General features: G+C 43.3%; 1 protein-coding gene and 1 non-coding gene across 11 annotated transcripts in view; one reads left to right on the plus strand and one right to left on the minus strand.

Moving 5' to 3' along the window:
* The first annotated feature begins 8907 nt into the window (after positions 1–8907).
* Positions 8908–26486, plus strand: part of BCAS3 (BCAS3 microtubule associated cell migration factor) — a 661861-nt gene continuing 644282 nt past the window's right edge. For all 10 annotated transcript variants that reach the window (XR_012514509.1, XR_012514510.1, XM_039475903.2 and 7 more), the window contains exons 1-4: positions 8908–9012; positions 10606–10693; positions 14715–14769; positions 21757–21832. Coding sequence is in view for 8 of the 10 variants with exons in the window: in XM_039475903.2 (XP_039331837.1) it covers positions 10611–10693; positions 14715–14769; positions 21757–21832 (214 nt within the window). In the remaining 2 variants the exon portion in view is untranslated. The remainder of the gene's footprint in view (positions 9013–10605; positions 10694–14714; positions 14770–21756; positions 21833–26486) is intronic.
* On the minus strand, positions 11406–11482 carry LOC120367032 (small nucleolar RNA SNORD74). Its single transcript, XR_005581532.1, has one exon. It is a non-coding gene; the product is annotated as a small nucleolar RNA SNORD74 (small nucleolar RNA).

The raw sequence follows: 26486 nt of genomic DNA on the forward strand, positions 1-26486 counted from the left end.
GTCTTGAACTCCTAGGCTCAAGCAGTCCTCCTGCCTCAGTCACCCAAAGTGTTGGGATTATAGGCGTAAGCTACTGTTACTGGAAAGGGGTCCCTATCCAGACCCTAAGAGAGGGTTCTTGGCTCTTGCACAAGAAAAAAATTGGGGTGAGTCCATAGAGTACAGTGAAAACAAGTTTATTAGTAATGTAAAGGAATAAAGAATGCCTATTCCACAGACAGAGCAGCAGGATGAGTTGCTAGTTGGCCGTTTGTATGGTTATTTCTTGTTTATATGCTAAACAAGGGGAGGATTATTCATGACTTCTCTGGGAAAGGGGTGGGCAATTCTCGAAACTGAGGGTTCCTCCCCTTTTTAGACTATATATGGTAACCCCCTGACATTGCCATAGCATTTGTAAACTGTCCTGGCCATAGTAGGAGTGTCTTTTAGCATGCTAATATGTTATAATTCATGTATAATGAGCAGTGAGGACAACCAGAGGTCCCTCTTGTCGGCATCTTGGTCTTGGTGGGTTTTGGCGGGCTTCTTTACTGCAACCTGTTTCATTAGTAAGGTCTTTATGACCTGTATCCTGTGCTGACCTCCTGTCTGATCCTGTGATTTAGAAGGCCTTGTTGTAAGTGGAATTTTCAATGCCACAAAAGAAGTAGCAACAAGGCAATTTACTTCTATAGTAGGGTGCAGCTCACAGATGGAACAATGGTGAGTGCACAGCTGGACAAAGAGGGGAAGGGGTACTTACGCCTGACGGAGGTCGACCCTACTGCTGTGTTATTCCCCTGCTGCCTAGGGTTAGACAGCACAGTCTAGTCTAATTCTGATTGGCTCTTTTAAAGGGAGTAGGGGTACAAGCCCGAGTGGCGGGGTGGGTAGTTTGGCGGGAAAGGATGGTTACCACCAGGTCAGAGCAGGAAAGCAGAACTCAAAGCAGGTGACCAGGGCAGGTGACTGAAGCAGGTGAATGGGATGAGTCAGGACGGGGTAGGGGACCAGGGAAACAGATGTGAACTACTGATTAGAACCAGTGGAATAGGTTGTTTACTGAAACTACAAGTAAGTTAAACTTTAAAATAGAGATTTAAAGAATAAGAGAGGCCGGGCACAGTGGCTCAAGCCTGTAATCCCAGCACTTTGGGAGGCCGAGGCCAGTGGATCACAAGGTCAAGAGATCGAGACCATCCTCGTCAACATGGTAAAACCCCGTCTCTACTAAAAATACAAAAAATTAGCTGGGCATGGTGGCGCATGCCTGTAATCCTAGCTACTCAGGAGGTGGAGGCAGGAGAATTGCCTGAACCCAGGAAGCAGAGGTTGTGGTGAGCCGAGATCGCGCCATTGCACTCCAGCCTGGGTAACAAGAGCGAAACTCCACCTAAAAAAAAAAAAAAAAAAAAAAAAAAAAAAAGGAATAAGAGAGCTGAACATACTGACATACTAATAGTGTGAAGAGAAACTTGGGGTTCACTATATCTAACAGCCTAACCTCCTGGGAATGCAGCCCAGTAGGTCTCAGTCTCGTTTTACCCAGCCCCTATTCAGGATGGAGTTGCTCAGGTTCAAAGACTTCTGACACCACCATGCCTGGCCAACAGTAGAGTCGTAGCTCCCACATTTAATTGTTCCTATTAGTGAATAGAGCATCATGGAGAATAAATGAAACAAGCTATCCTTTCTGTTAAAGAGATTTTGTTACATTTTAGTTACAGGCAATAGAATTGTGAGCAGTTACAAAGTAGCACTCACTCATGTGTCAAAAATAAACAATGACCATACTTAGCCTGGCTGTGGCTCACTCCTATAATCCCAACACTTTGGGAGTCCAAGGCAGGCAGATTAGTTGAACCCAAGAGTTTGAAACCAGTCTGGGTAACAAAGTGAGACCCTGTCTCTACAAAAAAAATTAAAAATTATCTGGGTGTGGTGGTACATCCGTGCGGTCTCAACTACGTGGGAGGCTGAGGCAAGAGGATCCTTTGAACGCAGAAGGTTGAGGCTGCAGTGAATTCTGATTGCACCACTGTACTCTAGCCTGGGTGACAGAGCAAGACCCTGCCTCTTAAAAAAAAAAAAAAAAAAAAAAAAAGCCGGGCACAGCGGTTCACACCTGTAATCCCAGCACTTTGGGAGGCTGAAGTGGACAGATCACGAGGTCAAGAGATCGCGATCATCCTGTCCAACATGGTGAAACCCCATCTCCACTAAAAACACAAAAATTAGCTGAGCATGGTGGTGTGTGCCTGTTGTCCTGGCTACTCAGGAGGCTGAGGCAGGAGAATCACTTGAACCTGGGCGATGGAGGTTGCAGTGAGCCAAGACCATGCTATTGCACTCCAGCCTGGTGACAGAGAGAGACTCCTTCTCAAAATAAATGAATAAATAAGATGAAGGATATCACACTTAGTATTGCCTGGGGCAGTCCTAGTTTACTTTTCTTTTTGGTTTAATTATTAGAAGAACCTCATTTCACAAAAATGTCTTGATAAGATGATAAATTATGGCCAGGCATGGTGGCTTACGCCTGTAATCCAAGCACTTTGGAGGCCAAGGCGGGTGGATCACCTGAGGTCGGGAGTTCAAGACCAGCCTGACCAACACGGTGAAACCCCGTCTTAAAAAAAAAAAAAAAAAAAAAAAAAGACTGAGTCTTGCTCTGTTGCCCAGACTGAAGTGCAGTGGCACAATCTCAGCTCACTGCAACTTTTGCTTCCTGGGTTCAAGTGATTCTCCTGCCTCAGCCTTCTGAGTAGCTGGGATTAAAGGAATGCGCCATGCCTGGCTAATTTTTGTATTTTTAGTAGAGACAGGGCTTTACCATGTTGACCAGGCTTGTCTTGAACTGACTTCAGGTGATCAGCCCACCTCTGCCTCCCAAAGTGCTGGGATTACAGGCATGAGCCCCTGCACCTGGCCATCTTCAGGATATTTGCTAAATTTGGGAATAAGTAGAGGGATCCAACATAATAAACAACTGCAAATACTTAGAATTTTGAATAAAAAATGGGGAAATGCTGTTTTAGAAAGCATAGTTACCTAGTACCTAGTATTCAAGATGGACAAATGACATGCACTAACGGTAATTAATAGAGGTGAGGTGACAGGATTTTGGATTATGTTGATTTTGCTATTCTACAAATTTTGAAATTCAACTTTTTAGGATATTACTATGAAATGTAGTGTTTAAAAATTGTGGGCCGGGGCCAAGCATGGTGGCTCACGCCTGTAATCCTAGCACTTTGGGAGGCCGAGGTGGATGGATCATCTGAGGTCAGGAGTTCAAGACCAGCCTGGCCATCATGGTGAAACCCCATCTTTAAAAAAAGAAAAAAAAAATTTGTGGGCTGGGTGCAGTGGCTCACACCTGTAATTCCAGCACTTTGGGAGGCCAAGGCGGGTGGATCATGAGTTCAGGACCATCCTGACTAACATGGTGAAACCCTGTCTCTACTAAAAATACAAAAATTAGCCGGGTGTGGCGGTGCACACTACTGTAATGCCAGCTACTCAGGAGGCTGAGTCAGGAGAATTGCTTGAAAAGGCAGAGGTTTCAGTGAGCCAAGATCGTGCCACTGCACTCCAGCCTATTGACAGAGCAAGACTCCGTCTTGCAAAACAAAAAGAAAACAAAAACAAAAAACAAAAAAATTGTGACCTAATGAATACATCAGAAAAGTCAATATTGTGAGTAATTAATGTATTTTTATCTTGTAGGTAGAAGATTTTAGAGAAAAGTGATGGGGCTTTATTTTTTAAACTGTTTTTTCTTTTACTTCGCTGAAAATGAAAATACTAACATTCACTATAGTTTTGTGTGAAAACAGGTTATTTCTGCACTGCTGAAAACACAGGATTATTAAAGTGTTTTTGGTGGCCTGGGTCAGTGAGGAAATAGCTTGTTTAAGGCTTAGAAAACAAACCAAAAGAATCCTATCCAAAACAAAAACACACAAGAAAGTACACATTGACCTTGAAATCTGGCTTGCATTTGGACAGCGCCCTGATTATACTCAAGGGATTTTGTTTGTTTGTTCTGCAGGGCCATAGGAGAGGCAATCTTAGGCATCAGTAATTTATTACACTGGGCCAAGGTAGCAATTGGAAAAACAAAGACCTCTTGCTTAAAGTTACTCATTTCCACTAAAAATGACTTTCGTAGCTGGGATTGCTAGGTATCAAGAACAAATAGTTCACTGAAGAGTTTCTCCTCATCTCTGTACTTTGGAGTGACACATGAGCTGGCAATATGTACAAAGCATCCACTAGTTACTTCCATTAAAAAATATGATCGCCACACGTTTTATCTCCATGTGAAGGCTCATAAGAGAATCTCAAACCATCTTTGTGAATAAGAAAATGGGGTAATTAGAACTAGTTAGCAGTTCATTTGGAGACTTTTTTTTTTTGAGACAATTCGCCCAGGCTGGAGTGCAGTGGTGCGATCGTGGCTCACTGTAACCTCTGCCTCCCAGGTTCAAGCGATTCTCCTGCCTCAGTGTCCCAAGTAGCTGGGATTACAGGCATGTGCCACTACACGTGGCTAATTTTGTATTTTGATTAGAGATGGGGTTTCTCCATGTTGGTCAGGCTGGTCTCGAACTCCCTACCTCAGGTGATCTGCCTGCCTCGGCCGCCCAAAGTGCTGGGATTACAGGTATGAGCCACTGCACCCAGTCCCATTTGAAGAAATTTCTAATTAGATCTAAGAACTTTAAATTTGGGCCGGGCGCCATGGATCACGAGGTCAACTGATAGAGCCCATCCTGGTCAACATGGTGAAACCCCATCTCTAATAAAAATACAAAAATTATCTGGGCGTGGTGGCACGAGCCTGTAGTGCCAGCTACTCGGGAGGCTGAGGCAGGAGAATTGCTTGAACCTGGGAGGTGGAGGTTTTGGTGAGCCAAAATCACGCCATTGCACTCCAGCCTGGGAAACAAGAGCAAAACTCCATCTCAAAAAAAAAAAAAAAAGAAAGAAAAAAAGAAAAAGAAAAATTAGCCAGGCGTGGTGCTGCAGGTCTGCCATCCCAGCTACTCAGGACGCTGAGATAGGAGGATCACTTGAGCCTGGGAAGTCGAGGTACCAGTGAGCCATGATTGTGCCACTGCAATCCAGCCTGGGAGACAGAGTGATACGCTGTCTCAAAAAAAAAAAAAAAAAGAAAAAAAAAAAAGGAAAGAAAAAAACCTTATTTACTCATAAAAAGCCTATGGCTCAGGTGCAGTGGCTCACACCTGTAATCCCAGCACTTTGGGAGGCTGAGATGGGAGAATCACTTGAGCCCAGGAATTTAAGATCAGTTTGGGCAACAAAGGGAGACCCTGACTACAAACACACACACACACACACACACACACACACACACACACACACACACACTAAAAATTAGCCAGGCATGTTGGTGTGTGCCTGTAATCCCGGCTACTTAGGAGGCTGAGATGAGAGGAGGATCACATGAGTCCAGGAGTTGGAGGTTGCAGTGAGCTATGATTGCACCACTGCACTCCAGCCTGGGTGACAGCAAATCTATCCCCCACTCCCCAACGTCCTCGCTTAAAAAAAAAAAAAAAAAAAAGCCAATGAGCCTCATACTATTTCTTCTACAATTTATGAAGGATGAAACAAATGAAGGCACAGAAATTTACTCCCACTAAGAAATGTATAACTCTTAAAAGTTGCCAGGAATTAAAAAAAAAAAAAAAAAAGAAAAAAGAAATGTATAACTCAGTGTTCACCGTATTTGTAAATGGCACCATTCAGCTGATCAAGCCCAAAATACAGAAAACATCCTTCCTTTATTTATTTATTTATTTTTTTTTGAGATAATCTTGCTCTGTCGCCAGGCTGAAGCGCAGTGGCGCAATCTCGGCTCACTGCAACCTCCGCGTCCCGGGTTCAAGCGATTCTGCCGCCTCAACCTCCCGAGTAGCTGGGACTACCGGCGCCTGCAACCGCGCCCGGCTAATTTTTTGTGTTTTTAGTAGAGATGGGGTTTCACCATGTTAGCCAGAATAGTCTGGATCTTGACCTCTCGATCCTGAACATCTTGACTTTGTGATCCTCATGCCTCTGCGAGGGCCCTGAGCCACCGCACCCGGCTCTATTTTTTTTTTTTTTTTTTTTTTTTTTTTTTAAAAAAAACACCTTTAAGGTTTGTTGGACTTGAACATCCTCGATTCTTTCCCTTCATTCTGTAACTGAGCCCAGACTGTTCTGCTCATGGCATGACAGCCAATGGGTCAAGAGTCAAGGAGTTAGAGCAAGGACAGCAACTTTATTTCTGAGAGCTAGCAAACCGGGAAAATTGCAGAATAATATCCTAAAGAATCCGGCTGGCGTGCAGTGGCACGATCTCGGCTCACTGCAACCTCCGGCTCCCGGGTTTAAGTGACTCTCCTGTCTCAGCTTTCCAAGAAACTAGGACTACAGGTGAAAACCACCAGACCCAGCTAATTTTTGCATTTTTAGTAGAAACGGGGTTTCTTCATGTTGGTTAGCCTGGTCTTGAACTTCTGACCTCAGGTGATCCACCTGCCTTGGCCTCCCGAAAATGCTGGGATTATAGGTGTGAGCCACTGCGCCCGGCCTAAAGAACCATCTTTAGCCAGTACACATTTCAGGCTCTTTTTGTGTTAAGGGCGGGGGAAGGAGAGGGGTGGTGTCATTTAGGCACCAGGGAGGGTTCCTGGAGGCCTGAAGCCTTTCTGTTATTGGTTATATCACAACACTCCCACAAACTCTCAATATTGTTACTTATGTGTACACCCTCCTTATCTCCTTGGGGGTTAGTTTTGGGAAGGAACTATTATCATCCTTGCTTTAAACTATAAATTCCTCCCATAGTTTGGTCTATGTGCAGAGATAAGCAAAAGCAGTTAACCTAGATATCACCGAAGGGTGGGAGTGGGGAGTTTAGCAGCAAAATGGAGTTAGTCATGCTAGGCCTACTTTTCAATGTTACAATTCCACATTATCAAATCATTTCAATATTTCCAAATATATTCTTTTTTTTTCTTTCTTTCTTTTTTTTTTTTAAGAGTCTCGCGCTGTCACCCAGAGGCTAGAGTGCAGTGGCACGATCTCGGCTCACCATAACCTCCACCTCCCGGATTCAAGCGACTCTCCTGCTTCAGCCTCCCGAGGAGCTGAGATTACAGGCATGCGCCACCACACCTGGCTAATTTTTGTGGTTTTAGTAGAGGCGGAGTTTCACAGTGTTGGCCAGGCTGGTCTGGACCTCCCGACCTCATGTGATCCGCCCGTCTCAGCCTTCCAAAGTGCTGGAATTACAGGCGTGAGCCACCGCGCCCTGTGTGTTTGTTTGTTTCCTGTTTTTGTTACTTCGTTTTTGTTTGTTTTTTGAGACGGAGTCTTGGTCAGTCGCCCAGTGCTGGAGTGCAAAGGCGCGATCTCGGCTCTCTGCAACCTCCGCTTCCCAGGTTCAAGCGACTCTCCTGCCTCAGCCTCCCGAGTAGCTGGGATTACAGGCGTTTGCCACCACACCCGGCTGTTCTTAGTAGAGAAGGGGTTTCTCCATGTTGTCCAGGCTGTTCTAGAAACTTCTGGCCACAAGCGATCTTCCCGCCTCCACCTCTCAAAATTCTGGGATTATAGGCGTGAGCCACCGCGCCCAGTCCACCATGCCCGTTGGCATTACATCTGCTAATACACATGGAGTACTGTATATGAAGTATACAAAGGACTATGCTGAATGTTTAAGAAACCAGTCAACAAAGGACTATGCTGAATGTTTAAGAAATCAGTCAATATTCTTCTTTTATTTATTTATTTATTTATTTTATTTATTTATTTTTTTTGAGACGGAGTTTCACTCTTGTTTCCCAGGCTGGAGTGCAATGGAGCGATCTCGGCTCACCGCAACCTCCGCCTCCTGGGTTCAGGCAATTCTCCTGCCTCAGCCTCCGGAGTAGCTGGGATTACAGGCACACGCCACCATGCCCAGCTAATTTTTTTTGTATTTTTAGTAGAGACGGGGTTTCACCATGTTGATCAGGATGGTCTCGATCTCTTGACCTTGTGATCCACCCGCCTCGGCCTCCCAAAGTGCTGGGATTACAAGCTTGAGCCACCGCGCCCGGCCTATTTATTTATTTTTTAATTAAAGACGGGGGTTTCACCATGTTGGTCAGGCTGGTCTTGAACTCCCGACCTCAGGTGATCCGCCCGCCTTGGCCTCCAAAGTGCTTGGATTACAGGCGTGAGCCACCGCGCCCGGCCTATTATTCTTATATTAATAAATTAACCTGATGAAATGACAACGGCGAGATCTCGATCCTCAACTATAAGGGAGTGGGAAACTGAGGCAAGGAAGCGGTCAGGCGTGGTTTACAATACTGCTCAAATTGTTGAGATAACCGGCCGCGCCTCAATAGTCCTCAGCTGATCGCCGGCGCGAGCCAGCCTGGGCTCCCGGAAGGTAAACACATCGCCGAGGGCGGGGCAGAAGGCGGGTGTGAGACGAGTGAGTGGCCACTTAAAACTGATTGGCAGCTGCCATGTCCACGTGCTCTGAGCTTCGACCCAGCTGTCGCGAGAATTCGATGTAAACAGAGCAGTCTCCCTGTCCTTTGGGTCCAACTTGAGACGCTCGCATGAGCGGGACAGGGGTCTGGGGGATGTTGCTTTTCTTTTCAAAGCCAGGAAGGTTCTGTCTTCCAAAAAAATGTACACGTTCATAATTATTCCCCAGCTGCCTGCGTTCGCAACCGAACCTAACATGTCGGCTTCACCCGAACTTACATGCTGTTGTGTTTTCCTTCCAACCCCAGCGGATTGGCCACATTTAGGAGGCGGGTCCGCCTCTTTCCTACTTGCTGGTTGGCGGAGCTGACCTCCAAGGGCGGTGCCCGGCCGTAGCCAGTTTGCTTCTGGGATTGGCTAGAGCCGTAGTTCCGCTGAGGTGTGGTAGGAAGTGGCAGCCGTCAATCAGGCGAGGAGACTCCAAACAGTGAGCCTGGAGCTGGAGAGCATCGTTCACCGGCGGGGCGGCCGGTGAGAGGGCTGGCGGGGCTTTGGCTTAGGGGAGGCTTGGGGAGGACGGGGGACCGGCGGCGTGAGGGACAGGGTCGGGATGGCAGGAATTTGACAGGAGAGTGGTGTCGATACCGGAGGGGGAGGGGAACGGTGCCAGGGGCCGGAGGGCGGCCGGGGGCGGCGGCGGCTCCGTGCCGAGGTGAAGTGGGCAGCGCCGGGCGAGTGTCTTTGAGGAGACCTGGGGCCTGAGCGGCGGACGAGGGTCGTCCCCGGGAGGCAGGGCCCTGGAAGGACCGGGCTTGGGAGACTGTGGTGCGAGAAAGCAAGAACGGGGTGAAAACGAGAGGGCTGAGGGGCTGGAGGTGCAGGTGCCCCCTGGGGAGGTGGTGGCTGGGCCGGCTGGGGCGGAGGGTGGTTTGGGGGTAGGAGGGGGGCTCGCAGGCTGGGAGTTTCCTCCTCAGCCGTGAACGCTCCCTCCTTAGACAGGATGGTTTTAGGTGCCTTCAAGAGGAGTTCCAGGCTGTGGGCTTTTCTGAGCCCCCTAAGAGACCTTTGCTGTTGCTGTCGGTCCTCTTTGAACCTGAACCGAGCCGACTCCATGCTCTTAAAATCTCAGTGATTCAGAGGCTCATGAAGCCTTCTAGGATCAGGATTTACTGATGTGACCGGAATGCATAAAGGGCTGTAACAACATTTATGTCTATGTGACTTATTTGACTGCTTACTACTGGTCAAATACTGATTGGACTTATTTGTTGCTTATTAAACTCCGGTGATTAGGTAACCCCCCCAGTAGCGGGGGGCTTTACAAATTGATTTAAACTGTGGCCACGCAGTTCTTTACTCATAGATTCCCGACAGGTTTAATTGGAAGGTAGAGTGGTATCGTGTCACTTGTTCCGTTTGTTCTTGGAATACTGTACCATGTGTATTTTCACTATCTCAACATAAAATTTCAGTAAATTGCTATCTCACGATCTGGTTCTCTTACCTTTGTAATTTATGTTAACAATAGACCAAAGGGTACAGCGAGAGTCTTCCTTAAATTGTTTTGTGGTTCTGAGGCCTGATCCTATTAAAAAAACAAAACAGGACGGGCACGGTGGCTCACTCCTGTCATTTCAGCATTTTGGGAAGCTAAGGCGGATGGATCACTTGAGCTCAGGAGTTTGAGACCAGCCTCGGCAACATGGCGAAATGCTGTCTTTACAAAAAAATATAAAATTTAGCCGGGCATGGTGGCGTGCATCTGTAATCCCAGCTGCTCGGGAGGCTGAGGCATGAGAATTGCTTGAGCCTGGTAGGCGGAAGTTGCAGTGAGCAGAGCTCCTGCCACTGCACTCCACCCTGGGCGACAGAGTGAGACGCCATCTCAATACCCCAACTCCCTCATTTTCCTTTAAAAGAAATTAAAAATCTACTTTCTCTTTTTTTCCCTTTCTGGTGTAACAGGAATTTCTGGGAAAGTTTCCTGTATTTGAGGCATTTTTGACAAGGGATCTATAGTGAGCAATTATAAATCTTCCTTCCTACCCCGACAATGATCCATGTCTTTCTTTTTTTTTTTTTTTTTTTTTTTTTTTTTTTTTTTTGTTGTTGTTCTGTAAACAGGTTTTATGAATGAAGCTATGGCTACAGATTCCCCAAGAAGACCCAGTCGTTGTACTGGTGGAGTTGTGGTTCGTCCCCAGGCTGTCACGTAAGCACATTTCAGATAAGCCCAATAGCTGAAGAAAAGACTCAGTATAGTAACTAACATTCAGGTTTTCTTTATGAACAGTGATAACTTTTGTAAAAACCTTTTAAATGTTGGCTTTATGGGATGAATAATTATTTCCAAGGCCAAATGAAGAATTGGAGAGTTAAGTTGATGTATTCAGCACATTTACAGAGTACATGAAGAGCACTATGCTAAATCCTGAAGAGCAGTGTTTTCTAACTCCAAGTTTAACAAATTAATGGATCAGTAAAATCAGTTTAGTGGGTCAGGACTAGTATTAGAAAATGAAATAGAATATAATAGAATATATAGCTGAGAATTCATATAGTTCCATGACATGCACACAGATGTGTTCATATGTATGTATGTATTTACCAGATGGTGATGTAAAATGTATCTCTTTTAAGTTCAAGGTTACCTGTGCAGGTTTGTTAAATAGGGAAACTCATAGTGTTTTTTTGTGGAGACTATTTCATCATCCAGGTGTTAAGCGTAGTCCCCATTAGTTGTTTTTCCTGATCCTCTCCCCTCTTCCACCCTTCACCCTCTCATAGGCCCCAGTGTGTGTTGTTCCTGTCTTTGTATCCATGTGTTATCTGTAAAAGGTATCTCTTAGTCGAGGTCTCTGCCAGAAAGTTTCAAAGTAAGTGTCATAGTACATTTCTGTGATTTTGGCATTCTTTTTTTTTTAAAACCATCAGAGTGGTTTGCATTCATCATCACTCTCAGATGTCCCTACGAACACAGGCTTCATCAGAGGCAGGGCACAAGAGCTGAGGCTTCTCCGCAATTCTACCGGAACTGTATAGTCGCGGCTTAGGTCATGCCTACCAAATGTACAGTCCCCGACCATCCTTGGCTTGTGGGCCCTGACAAGAGCTGCCTCCTATCTCGAAAGCGATTTTGGCATTCTTTGAAAAAGAATGTCTATACTTACTAGGAGTTTATAATCTAATATGGCTTGAAGATATATATGTCCTTTTTTTTTTTTTTTTTGAGATGCAATCTCACTCTGTCACCCAGGCTGGATTGCAGTGGCGCCATCTCAGCTCACTGCAGCCTCTGTCTCCTCCTCTACCTCCCAGATTTAAGTGATTTTCCTGCCTCAGCCTCCGGCAAAGATTACAGGCATGTGCCACCACCCCTGGCTAATTTTTGTATTTTTAGCAGAGACGGGGTTTTGCCATGTTGGCCAGCCTGGTCTTGAACTTCTGACCTCAGGTGATCTGCCTGCCTTGGCTTCCCAAAGTGCTAGGATTCCAGGTGTGAGTCACCGTGCCTGGCCAAGGATATGTATACTTGAAGGCTGAGGTGGGAGGATTGCTTGAACTCAGGAGTTTGACACCAGCCTCAACAACATACGGAGACCCTTATGTCTTACAAAAATAAAAAAAATTAGCCAGGTGTTGTGGCAGGCACCTGCAGCCTTAGCTACTCAGGAGGTTGAGATGGGATGATCACCTGGGCCCAGGAGCTTGAGGCTGTGGTAAGCTGTGATTGTGCCATTATACTCCAGCCTTAGTGAGAGAGTGAGACCATGTCTCAAAAAATATATGTGTATATAATATGTTTAACATATATTATATATATATATGTATACTTCCTTTTTCTTTTATTAAGATGGAGTCTCACTCCATTGCCCAGGCTGGAGTGCAGTGGCATGATCTCAGCTCACTGCAAGCTCCGCCTTCTGGGTTCAAAGGATTCTCTTGCGTCAGCCTCCCAAGTAGCTGGGATTACAAACGTGGATCTCCATGCCTGGCTAATTTTTGTATTTTTGATAGAAATGGGGTTTTGCCAAATTGGCCAGGCTGAAGTAAACAAGTAAATACATAAAATAATTTCAGGCTACGATTGTGCACAGTGTACTACAATGGATAATGACAAAGGAGAATATGTCAGGGAAGGTCTCTCAGAGGAGGCAACACTTAACATGGAGATCTAAAAGGAATGGAAGGGTACAGGAAGGAATCCAGATAGAAATAAAGTTGGTATAAAGATCTTGATTCAAAGAAGAACTTAGTGTTTACTAGGAATTAAGTTGCATATGGCCGAAGCAGAGTAAGGAGAGTGACAAAAAATGACGTTGGAGAGGTAGCCTAATAATTTTCTTTTAGGCCTAATCTATTTTTCTAGGTCTCTAGGGCATGCTGCTTTTTAAATAGGATTTATGATAAATCACATTATTTTCAAGTTTGATTTTTCACATGCCTCTTGAAATGGATTTGAATTAGTATTTTGATTTCTTTGTGTTTTTGAGATGGAGTCTCGCTTTTTTGCCCAAGCTGGAGTGCAGTGGTGCGGTCTTGACTCACTGCAGCCTCCATGTCCTGGGTTCGGTGATTCTCCTGCTTCAGCCTCCCCAGCAGCTGGGATTACAGGCGTGCATCACCAAGCCCAGCTGATTTTTGTATATTTAGTAGAGACGGGTTTTCACCATATTGGCCAGGCTGGTCTTGAACTCCTGACCTCAAGTGATCTACCCACCTTGGCCTCCTATAGTGCTGGGATTATAGGCGTGAGCCACCACGCCTGGCCTGAAATAGTATTTTGAAGTATTTTTTCTCCACTTGCTGGAATTTATATGCTTTATATTTAAAATATATTAATTTAGTATCCTTATGTAATTAACAATGTTGTTTTTTTCCATTCACTTTGTTTTTTAGAGATGGGGTCTTACTATATTGCCTAGCCTGGCTGCCAACTCCTGGGTTCAAGTGATCTTCTCACCTCTGCTTTCTGAATAGCTGGGACTACAGGCATATGCTATTGCACCCAGCTTTCCCTCATTTTTATGCATTTTAATTTTTTTCCATGTCTTTCCTATACCAAAATTCTGTGACGGCTTAATAGCTTCTTCTAATACCTGTACCTGCTAGAAAATACAGACTTACTTGCTATATATGGGTAAGGGACTAGGTTCATAACCAATTTAAAGAGAAGGTCACTGGATAGTGAGTCATCAGCAACAGTTTTACTTGCTCTAACTAGGGCATTCTTCTGCTCTGACTCAAGAGGAGGGTCATGCCTTAGGTCTCTGTAGTCACTCCTTCAAATATGGCTTAGAAGTTATCTCTATCAAATTAGGAGATAATGACTTTTAAAAAGAGATAATGTTGCCAGGCGTGGTGGCTCATGCCTGTAATCCCAGCACTTTGGGAGGCTGAGGCTGGTGGATCACGAGGCCAAGAGATTGAGACCATCCTGGTCAACATGGTGAAACCCCGTCTCTACTAAAAATACAAAAAATTAGCTGGGTATGGTGGCGTGTGCCTGTAATCCCAGCTACTCAGGAGGCTGAGGCAGGAGAATTGCCTGAACCCAGGAGGTGGAGGTTGCGGTGAGCCGAGATCACGCCATTGCACTCGAGCCTGGGTAACAAGAGCGAAACTCCGTCTCAAAAAAAAAAAAAAAAAAGAGATAATGTTAAGAGATTCTACTCATGAAAAAAGAAAAAAAAGATAAAAGAAAGAAAAAAGTTAATGTTTAAAGATGTTAAAAGCTCATTTACATTTAATAACATATATAAAGATCCATGAAACCAGAAAGTAGTTAGTTTAGCAGAAATATCAGATAAGAGTTAGCTTCTTTTTTTTCCCCTTTTTTGAATATTATGAGTGATGCCTGTAATCCCAGCACTTGGGAAGACTGAGGTGGGAGGATCGCTAGAGCTCAGGAGTTTGAGACCAGCCTGGGCACATGGTGAAACCTCATCTCTACAAAAAATACAAAAATTAGCTGGGCATGGTGGTGCATTCTACTTGGGAGCCTGAGGTAGGAGGATTGCTTAAGCCCGGGAGGTCGAGGCAGCAGTCAGCCGAGATTGCATCACTGCATTCCAGCCTGGGTGACAGAGTAAGACCCTGTTTCAAGAAAAAAAAAAAAAAAAAAAAAAAAAAAGAAAAATGAGTTACTTTATTAAGGCTTGTAAATAGAGCTTTTTTTTCATTATCTATATTAAGCTCTCCTGACCAGTGTTGTCCATTCCACCCTTTTCCAGAGAGCAGTCCTACATGGAGAGTGTTGTGACTTTTCTACAGGATGTTGTGCCACAGGTAAGTGTCTGTATGTGCCTTCAGAAATAGTACGTTTTGCCAGGCACAGTGGCTCACGCCTGTAATACTAGCACTTTGGGAGGCGGAGGTGGGTGGATCACCTGAGGTCAGGAGTTCACTACCAGCCTGACCATCATGGTGAAACCCCATCTTAAAAAAAAAAAAGAAATAGTAGGTTTTATCTTTGGTCAGGAGAACTCTGAAATGTTTCCAAACTTGACACTAGTACCAGCAACTTCAGAAAGGGTTTTGATGTTTTAGCATCCTGAGCATTGGTAGGATGGGACTATGTTATTGTATAGATGTGCGCCAGTGTTGTGATGACAGTGGCATAAAGATTATTCCTCAGGACTTTCCCCTACTGAGAAGAATCATGGTGAATTTTTAGTAGAGAGTTTAGACCTGGGACCCTTGTAGGTTTCTGTTTTCTTGTCCTATTTAAGGATTGCCTCTCAGAAGGGAAAAAAGCAAGATACACTCTTCACTCCTTAACTAGACATTAGCTATATTGGACCTGAGCACAAATCTACTTCTCTTTTTATTTATTTACTTATTTTTACTTTTTTTTTTTTTTTTTTTTTTTTTTTAACTAGTCAAGTGCAGTAGTGAGATGGGGGAAATCTACTTCTCTTTCATATTGAGCAGTATTTTTGTGTCAACTAGGGTATCCTGTTACTCCAACTGATAAGAGATTAAGTCTTTTACTGTTTTACCTTTTATATAAATATGAGAATGAAGAATGAGAATAGCCTTACTGGGATTATCTAGTATACTATTGCCCAAACCTAACATAATTATCACTTGGCATACTTGTTAAAAGTAATAATAATTTGGCTGGGCATGGTGACTCATGCCTATAATCCAAGCACTTTGAAGGCCAAGGTGGGCGGATCACCTGAGGTCGGGAGTTCAAGACCAGCCTGACCAACATGGTGAAACCCTGTCTTTAAAAAAAAAGAAAAAAAAGTAATAATAATTTCCTCTCTCAGAGACTCTTAACTCAATTGATTTGCTATGGTAACTGGCAACCTGCAGCAATAGTAAGAATCTCAGGTGATTCTTAATGAAATGGTACCTTTGGGAAGCACGGTTCTAGTGGGAATACTGAAGGAAGGTTTCCATGCTTTCTCCTTATGGTTATGTAGTCTTTTTTCTTTTTTTTTGAGATGGAGTTTCACTCTTGTCACTCAGGCTGGAATGCAATGGCACTATCTTGGCTCACTGCAACCTCCACCTCCCAGGTTAAAGCGATTCTCCTGCCTCAGCTTCCTGAGTAGCTGGGATTACAGGCATGTGCCACCATACCTGGCTAATTTTGTATTTTAAGTAGAGATGGGATTTCTCCATGTTAGTTAGGCTGGTCTCAAACTCCCGACCTCAGGTGATCTACCCACCTCAGCCTCCCAAAGTGCTGAGATTACGGGCATAAGCCACCGCGCCCAGCCTGTTATGTAGTCTTCCTCAACTACCAAGGCTATCTGTAACTGCACTTTTCAGAAAGGACATTCATAGATCCAGTGTCCCAGCTTAATGGGAGGATCCTAGAAAACAAAGTGCCTTCAACCTGAAAAGCTGAGTGGGAAAAAAAGGGGAAAAGAAACAGAGTGTCATGGTAATATAGTAGAAGGAAAACTAAAATCAGTTGCAGGACATCAAAGAAGGCTTAATGAATGAGATGCCATATGAATTGAGGAATAGAGTGGAGTAAAATCCAATGATGATAAATTGAGTGGGAATATAATGGGGACAGTAGGATCCTAGTAGATGTTAGCTTTATTTGGCAAAGAAGTTATAACTTACATTTTGCACATTGGGCTTAGAGTAGCTTAGTGATTAAGAGCATAGAGTTTGATATTAGACCTAGCTTTGTATTTCAGCTCTGCATCTTACCCGTTCTAGACAAGTTACTGAATCTTTCTAAACATCAGTATTCTTTTTTTTTTTTTTTTAAACATCAGTATTCTTATGTATAAACTAGGGTTAATCATCTTATTTATCATGGGTTTGTTTTGAGGCTTAAAGGGTGTCATGTATGTAAAGCATAAAATAGAGCCAAGCAAATACTAAGTAGTCTTTCCTGGAGGGAGGATGAAGAGACTGGAGATCCAGGGTGGAGATGTAGCTTTATGGCATACAATTGGTAGTCGAAATAATCAGATGAGCCAAAGACATTACAATTTCTAATTGTGATGGTGTGACATCATCATTTTAGCACCTACTGACCATAGTTTGCTTAGGAAAGCAATAATAGGAGTTAACTTTTTGTTATATTAGACATTTTCTCTACTGTTTAGTTGACATGAAAACAGTGCTTTCTAATATTTTTTTCCCCATGTTTAATTCAGAATGCTGTGTTTTTACTTTGTGGTCAGACGTTAAAAAATAATGTTTTCGGCTGGATGTGGTGGCTTGCGCCTGTAATCCTAGCATTTAGGAGGCTGAGGTGAACGGATCACCTGAGGTCAGGAGTTCAAGAGCAGCCTGGCCATCATGGTGAAACCCCATCTTTGAAAAAAAAATAGGATCTGGGCGCGGTGGCTCACACCTGTAATCCCAGCACTTTGGAAGGCCGAGGCGGGTGGATCATGAGGTCAAGAGATTGAGACCATCCTGGTCAACATGGTGAAACCCCGTCTCTACTAAAAATACAAAAAAAAAATTAGCTGGGCATGGTGACACGTGCCTGTAATCCCAGCTACTCAGGAGGCTGAGGCAGGAGAATTGCTTGAACCCAAGAGGCGGAGGTTGCGGTGAGCCGAGATCACACCATTGCACTCCAGCCTGGGTAACAAGAGTGAAACTCCGTCTCAAAATAAATAAATAAATAAATAAATAAATAAATAAATAAAAATAATGTTTTCTGCCAATATTATGTTCTACTTCCTGCTCTATTCTGGAAATCATCAAATTCATGGAGCCTAGATATTCTCTGAGTCTGCAAATATCTTTCTAAGGAGAGAACGTGTTGTTGGACTGGCAACAGCAGCTTTAGTTATTACCCATTGGATTCTAGTTGTGTTAGCATTGATGGCTGGTAGTTTCCCTTAGCTGTGTCTTGATCTAATAGTTTCACTTATGAAAATTTATTTATTTTTTCCAGTACATATTTCCAATATGTATTTATTTTTTTTGACATGGAATTTTGCTCTTGTCATCCAGGCTGGAGTGCAATGGCATGATCTCGGCTCACTGTAACCTCCGCCTGCTTAGGTTCAAGCGATTTTCCTGCCTCAGCCTCCCGAGTAGCTGGGATTACAGGCATGTGCCACCATGCCTGGATACTTTTTGTATTTTTAGTAGAGACAGGGTTTCACCATGTTGCCCAGGGTGGTCTCGAACTCCTGACATCAGGTGATTCTCTCACCTTGCCTCCCAAAGTGCTGGGATTACAAGCGTGAGCCATTGTGCCTGGCTGAAAATTTATTTTAAAAACCAATTCAAGCCGGGCGCGGTGGCTCACGCCTGTAATCCCAGCACTTTGGGAGGCCGAGGTGGGTGGATCACGAGGTCAAGAGATCGAGACCATCCTGGTCAACATGGTGAAACACCGTCTCTACTAAAAAAAAAAAAATACAAAAATTAGCTGGGCATAGTGGCACGTGCCTGTAATCCCAGCTACTGAGGACGCTGAGGGAGGAGAATTGCCTGAACCCAGGAGGCGGAGGTTGCGTTGAGCCGAGATCGCGCCATTGCACTCCAGTCTGGGTAACAAGAGTGAAACTCCGTCTCAAAAAAAAAAAAAAAAAAAAAAAAAAAAAGAAATACAACAAAGAGATTAAAGCTCAGAACTTTAGGAAATTTTTATTTTTATTATTTTTGAGACGGAGTTTCGCTCTTGTTACCCAGGCTGGAGTGCAATGGCGTGATCTCAGCTCACCGCAACCTCCGCTTCCTGGATTCAGGCAATTCTCCTGCCTCAGCCTCCTGAGTGGCTGGGATTACAGGCACACGCCACCATGCCCAGCTAATTTTTTTTAGTATTTTTAGTAGAGACGGGATTTCACCATGTTGACCAGGATGGTCTCGATCTCTTGACCTCATGATCCACCCGCCTCGGCCTCCCAAAGTGCTGGGATTACAGGCTTGAGCCACCGCGCCCGGCCAAACTTTAGGAAATTTTTACATTTTCAGTGTAAAAACTTGTAACCAGCTTAAATTTCAATTAATACTCAAGCAAATGATGATATATTACGGTCCCTACAGAATAATGTGCTGTAAATAAAAATTATACTTATGACAATAGTACACTATGGAAATTGTTTTCTCTATGGTGAACAAATAAGACAACATACAGAATGATATCTACAATGATTATAGCTATGTTATATAAAATTGAAAAATACTTTGTACTTATGATTATATGTATGTGTGTTAGAAACCAGTGTTAAGGTATAAAAGAAGTAAATCTGTTCAGTAGTGATGTGAAAGTTTGAGTCTAAATAAGAAGGCTAAATTGGTTGCTCTTGTTTCAAGAAGGACTTTTAATCAGTGCTGGGGGAAAAGGAAAAAATGTTGTGTGGCAGTACATTGACCTCTGTAAAGACATCAGGTGATGCTGGATGTGGTGGCTGATATCTATAATCCTAGCACTTTGGGAGGTCTAGGTGGGCAGATTGTTTGAGCCCAGGAGTACCAGACCAGCCTGAGCAACATGGTGAAACCCCATCTCTACAAAAAATACAAAATTTAGCTGGGTGTGGTGGTGCATGCCTGTAGTCGTAGCTACTTGGGAAGCTGACGTGGGAGGATCACTTGAATCCAGGAGGTGGAGGTTGCAGTGAGCTGAGATCATACCATTGTATTCCAGCCTGGGTAACAGAGTGGAATACTGTCAAAACAAAAGCAAAAACAAAAACAAGCAAAAAAACCCAAAAAGAAACTTTTTTTAAAAAAGACGTCAGGTGAAAGCTAGAAGGGCAGTGGTGAGTCTGTGTCTCACTGAGAATAAAATAAGCACTGGAAAAGGAGATCATAAGAAGCTGAGCGGCAAATAATGGTGTGCTATACCTTCTTTGTACAAAGCTGTAGTAAGGAACACATGAAGCAGAGCTCAGGTGCTTCAGTCAGCTTTTCAGAATGTTCTAAAAAATGCTTAATAAAAAACACCATGTCCACTAAGGAGAGAGGAAAACTTGAAGACATATTAAAAGCATATAAGCTTCATTTTGCAAGTTATTTCCCACTCACAGGGAAAGCAAAAAGAGGTTCAAGAACACTGAAAGACCTTTAACCTTGTTTTGTTCTGCATATCACTCAGAAATCAAAGGAGAGTATCTTGAGCATATTGGAAAGGAATAGGTCTGCTATTCTGAAGAAGAATTTGAAAATGTTATTGCTTCGCCAAGTTAAAGGAAAGGAAAGCCTGATATAGGAGAAAAGGAAATTGTCCTAAATGCAACGTGGCATCCTGGATTGGATCCTGGAGCAGAGAAAGGACATTAGTGAGAAAACTTGTGAAATTCAATTTATGTCTGGGATTTAACAGTAATGCACCAGTGTTAGTTTTGTAGTTTTGAGAAATGTAAATGTCAGATTTGATTAGATAGTTAATATTAGGGGACAGTTTTTTTTTTTTTTTTTTTTTGAGACAGGGTCTTATTCTTACCAGGCTAGAGTGCAGTGGCACTATCATGGCTCACTGTAGCCTCAGTTTCCTAGGTTCAGCTGATCCTCCCATCTCAGCCTCTGTGGTAGCTGGGACTATGGGCACATGCCACCATGCTCAGATTTTTACTTTTTGTAAAGACAGGGTTTTTTCCATGTTGCCTAAGCTGGTGTTTTTTTTTTAAAGGTAGTTTGGGCAGGGCATGGTGGCTTTCCTGTGTAATCCTAGCACTTTGGGAGGCTGAGGCAGGGTGGATCACCTGAGGTCAGGAGTTCAAGACCAGCCTGGCTAACATGGTGAACGCTGTCTCTACTAAAAATACAAAAAATTAGCTGGGCATGGTGGCACATGCCTGTAGTCCCAGCTACTCAGGAGACTGAGGCAGGAGAATTGTTTGAACCCAGGAGGTGGAGGTTGCAGTGAGCTGAGAGCATGCCACTGCACTCCAGACTGGGCGACAGTGACATGAGACTCATGTCACTGTCTCAAAAAAAAAAAAAAAAAAAAAAAAAAAAAAGAACATGCTTTATGGAGAGATGCCTCCTTTTGAATCCTGTTGATACTTTGTACCATAATGTTTATCTTTGTGACCTTCGAAGGCTTCCAGGAAGCAGCTGATAGGTTGGTCTGGAAGCCTGATAAGAGATTTAAGAAGTGCAATAATATTCTTGAAAAGTATAGGTTCAGTATAATTGCCACAAATTTTGTTTGTTTTCTAAGTCATATTTGTTGACCATTATAGGAGATGGTCAGTTTTTTGTGTGCCTTTGAATTATAGTAATGCTTCATAAGGGATTATTGTGTTTTATGTTTCTGTGTTTTTTTTTGTTTTGTTTTTGTTTTGTTGTTTGTTTTTTGAGACAGTTTTGCTCAGTCATCCAGGCTGAGCATATAAGCCTCATTTTGCAAGACTTACTTCAAAGTGGCGCGATCTCTAGTCACGGCAATCTCTGCTTTCCAGGTTCAAGCGATTAGGTCTAGTGTCTCAGTCTCCCCAGTAGCTGGAATTACAGGCATGTGCCACCTCACCCAGCTAATTTTTTGTGTTTTTAGTAGAGACAAGGTTTCACCGTGTTGGTCAGGCTGGTCTTGAACTCCTGGCCTCAAGTGGTCTGCCTGCCTCGGCTTCCCAGAGTACTGAGATTACAGCTGCCCAAACTGCAATTCTTTTAATAAGTTAAAAACTCTTTTGATCAAAGTTATCAGACTCATGGATAATATTCGTTGGGGGTAATAAGGTTCCAAATGTTCTAGTTACCAAGATTTAGGGTTGGTGAAGTTGGAGAAGTATAGTGTTGGCTTTAAGTCACTGTTTATTTTGAACATCAGTAATATTAAAGCTGTAAAATATGTTTATTCAAATGTTTCTGTTTACTGTGCAGGCTTACAGTGGAACACCTCTAACAGAAGAAAAGGAGAAAATAGTCTGGGTCAGATTTGAAAATGCAGATTTAAATGGTATGGTTTTAACTTTTTTGGGACACACGAATTAATTGTTTGTTTGGAGTTGACCTGATTCCCAAAAGAGACCCTCTACTTTAGTCACATTACTTTCTCTTGTAGTAATTTTTCGGTTTTCAAAATAAAAGGTAGCATAACCACAGTACAGAAACTTTAGAACTATTACTGTGTAACAAGTTTTAAAGTAACTGTAACACAGTGTGTAAGTGTTAAACTTCAATCAAGTTAAAGTGAGTTAAAATTTTCTTAGGTAAAAAAATAGTTTTCTTAAAAAAGGGGTTAACTTACTGGTTAACATCAGGTCACTTAGGGTTACCTTTTGTTCTAAGGATTAAAACAGAGGGAACTTTATTATCATGCCACATTTTAGTCATTCATTTGTTGAAAGACATTTGCGTTGCTTCTACCTTTTGGCTTTGTGAACAATGCTGTAACGAACATAGGTGTACAAATATCTCTTCTAGTGGAATTGTATCATTTGGTAATTCTTTAATTTTTTGAGGCACCACCATACTTTTTTCGTTAGAGGATTTAAAATTTTATTTTTAGAGGCAGAGTCTTGCTGTGTCATTCAGGCTGGAATGCAGTGAAATGATCACAGCTCACTACAGTTTTGAACTGCTGGCCTCATGTGATTCTCTTTCCCCAGCCTCCCAAGTAGCTGGCAGTATAAGCACATATCGCCATGCCCAGCTTATTTTTAAATTTTTTGTAGCCGGGCGCGGTGGCTCAAGCCTGTAATCCCAGCACTTTGGGAGGCTGAGGTGGGTGGATCATGAGGTCGAGAGATCGAGACCATCCCGGTCAACATGGTGAAACCCCGTCTCTACTAAAGATACAAAAAATTAGCTGGGCATGGTGGCGTGTGCCTGTAATCCCAGCTACTCAGGAGGCTGAGGTAGGAGAATTGCCTGAGCCCAGGAGGCGGAGGTTGCGGTGAGCCGAGATCGCGCCATTGCACTCCAGCCTGGGTAACAAGAGCGAAACTCCGTCTCAAAAAAAAAAAAAAAAAAAAAAAATTTTTTTTGTAAAGATGAGGTCTTGCTATGTCGCCCAGGCTTATCTTGAACTACTGGACTCAAGCAATCCTCCTGCCCCAGCCTCCTAAAGTGCTGGGATAGAGGCGTAAGCCACTGTACCTGGGCTCATAGGGGATTTAAAAATAATCTACTTATGGATCTGGGAAGGGGGGCGTGTCATGCTTATAATCTTTCTGCACTTCTTGTCACTCCTCTCTGAATGTTTGCATCTCTTCTTTGACTTCTTTTTAGAGAGTTGGTGCAGTGCTTACTCAAAACTCTTTATTCATACCTTTATGATTATATGATAAGATCAAAGAGAAAAAAGTATTCATTAGGAAATCTAGATGGCTCAGTCTGAGTCACTCTCCCATTATTGGAATAGTTGCTGTGGCCAAGGATGTAGTACTAGAATTGCTCAGCTAGTCATGTGCCTTGGCCCTGTGCTTGACGGAGGATGAGATTAGTTACCGGAAAAGAGGGAGGTACAGAGTGGGAAGTGTGTGAGGTATGCAAAGGTAATAGCTGCTGCAGCTGGGCACGGTGGCACGCACCTGTAGTCCCAGATGCTGAGGAGGCTGAGGTAGGAGAATTGCTTGAGTCTAGGAGTTCTGAGCTATAATGTGCTATGCCAATTCGATGTCTGCACTAAGTTCAGCATCAGTATGGTGACTTCCCGGGAGTGGGGAACCACCGGGCTGCCTAAGGAGGGGTGAACCAGCCCAGTCTGGAAACAGTTAAAATTCACATGATGATCAGTAGTGAGATGGCATCTGTGAATAATAGCATAGCAGTCCAGCCTGGGCAGCACAGTGAGACCCCATCTCTAAAAGAAAATGCTGCTATAAACTTCTATTGCTCTAGACATTCAGGTCCCACAGATGCCTCAAACTCTGGTTTCTTTTCCCATCTAATTGTCTCTCCTTAGCAGCTGTGCACTGACCCCACTTACCTTTCAGGTCATTAAAGCCACAGAACTCTTCATGCCTCAGGATCTTTGCAGAGGGGACCCTGTAGGTGAAATGTTTTCTGCCTCTGTCATCATTTACCTTTTAGAGTGTACAAAAATGACTCCACAAGCTGGGTGCAGTGGCTCATGCCTGTAATCCCAGCACTTTGGGAGACGAAGATGGGTATGTCACTTGAGCCCAGGAGTTCAAGACTAGCCTGGGTAACATGGTAAAACCCCATCTCTACAAAAAAATACAAAAAAATTAGGTGGGTGAGGTCATATGCCCTTGTAATCCTAGCTACTCAAGAGGCTGAGGTGGGAGGATTGCTGCAGTCCAGGAGGTTGAGGTTTCAGTGAGCTGTGTTTGTGCCACTGCACTACAGAATGGGTGATAGGGCAAGACCCTGTCTCTGAATGAACGAATGAATAAATGAGGGATGGAGGGAAGGAAGGAAGGAAAAGAAAGAAGCAGGGCTGGGAAGAAAGATTCAGTTTTGGCCAGGCTCAGTGGCTCATGTGTGTAATTTCAGCACTTTGGGAGGCTGAGGCATGTGGATCATCTGAGGTCAGGAGTTCGAGATCAGCCTGGCCAGTATGGTGAAAAACCATCCCTTTTAAAAATACAAAGAAGAAAAATTAGCTGAGCATGGTGGTGGGTGCTTGTAATCTCAGCTACTCTGGAGGCTGAGGCAGGAGAATCAATTGAACCTGAGAGGCGGAGGTTGCAGTGAGCTACTGCACTCCAGACTGGGTGACAGAGTGAGACTCTGTCTTACAAAAAAAAAAAAAAAACATTGGCTGGTCTTAGTGACGTACATCTATAATTCCAGCTACTCAGGAGGCTGAGGTACTGGAATCGCTTTAACCTGGGAGGCGGAGGTTGCAGTGAGCCGAGATCATACCACTGCACGCCAGCCTGGTGATAGAGTGAGACTCTATCTCCAAATCAGAGAGGAGAGTGATGAAATCAAGTCAAGGAAGAGAAATGTTTATTGCTTTTTGATTTTAACAAAACTTTTATTGTACAAAAATACGGCAAATAACACAAAAGTATAGATTAGTGAATGAGTTTTTACAGATTCACTGCTTATGTAACTAGCACCTAAAATATAGGATATAGTTGACCCTTTAACAACATGGGTTTGAACTGCGCAGGTCCACTTTAGTTATGCCCAGACTTTTTGGAATAAATATGTTGGAAAATTTTTTGGAGATTTGTATGACACTTTGACAAAACTTGCAAATGAACCACATAGACTAGAAATATCAAAAAAAATTAAGAAAAAGATATGTTATGAATGCATAAGATGTATATAGATACTAATCTATTTTATCATTTACTATAAAATATGCACAAATCTAGGCCAAGCACTGTGGCTCATGCCTGTAATCCCAGCACTTTGGGAGGCTGAGATGGGTGAATCATTTGAGGTTAGGAGTTCAAGACCAGCTTGCCCAACATGGTGAAACTCCATCTCTACTATCTCTACTAAAAAAAAAAAAAAAAAAAAAAAATTAGCTGACGTGGTGGTACATGCCTGTAATCCCAGCTTCGTGGGAGGCTGAGGCAGGAGAATCACTAGAGCCTGGGAAGTGGTGGTTGCAGTGAGCCGAGATTGCGCCAGTGCACTCCAGCCTGGGTGGCAGGGAGAGAGAGACTCCTCAAAAAAAAAAAAAAAAGAGTATGTTCTCTCTCTCTCTTTCTCTCTCTCTCCTTCTCTCTCTCTCTCTCTCTCTGTGTGTGTGTGTGTGTGTGTGTGTATGTATGTATGTATAGATATACACACACAAATCTATTATAAAAAGTTAAAATTTATTGAAATGTACACACACACTTAACAGACAGTACATGGTGCCACCTATAACCATGTAAACAAATGTATAGATGCAGTATTAAATTATAACTGCATAAAATTAACTGCAGTACCTACTGTACCACTGTAATAATTTTGTAGTGACCTCCTGTTGCTGTTGCATGGAGCTCAAGTATTATGAGTATCCACTTAACATCATATCTGGTGAGCAGTTTGTCTTTCTAGTAAATTGCATCACAGTAAAAAGTGATCTCTTTAGATTCTCACCTATTTTGCATCATGTTAATTGTAATACTATACCTTGAATAACACAGTGGGACCCATATGAAGTGCCCACTAGTGATGCTAGAAATTTTCCCAAGAAACAGAAGTCATGACATGATAAAAACTTGAATTGACTGATAGGTACCGTAGATTGAAGTCTACAGCTGTGATTCAAGATAAATGAATCTGGCCTAAGGATTATTGTAAAAAAAGAAAAGGATTTTTTTTTTCTTTGAGACAGTGTCTTACTCTGTCACCCTGGGTGGAGTGCAGTGGTACAGTCTCAGCTCACTGCAACCGCCACCTGGGGCTTAAGTGACCCTCCCACCTCAGCCTCCCAAGTAGCTGGTACTGTAGGCATGCACCAGAGTGCCTGGCTACAGTCAATATACAAAAATATAATTTTTGTATATTGTTTTTTTTTTTTTCTGTAGAGAGGGGTTTTGCCATATTGCCTATGCTGGTCTCAACTGCTGAGCTCAAGCGATCTACCCACCTTTGTCTCCCAAACTGCTAGAATTACAGGCGGGAGCCTCCATGCCAACCCTGAGAAAAGGAAATTTGTGATGCTATTATTGCAGTGACACTGGCAGGCACTAAAA

Source organism: Saimiri boliviensis, chromosome 17 (assembly GCF_048565385.1).
Source record: "Saimiri boliviensis isolate mSaiBol1 chromosome 17, mSaiBol1.pri, whole genome shotgun sequence".
Lineage (NCBI taxonomy): Eukaryota > Metazoa > Chordata > Mammalia > Primates > Cebidae > Saimiri > Saimiri boliviensis.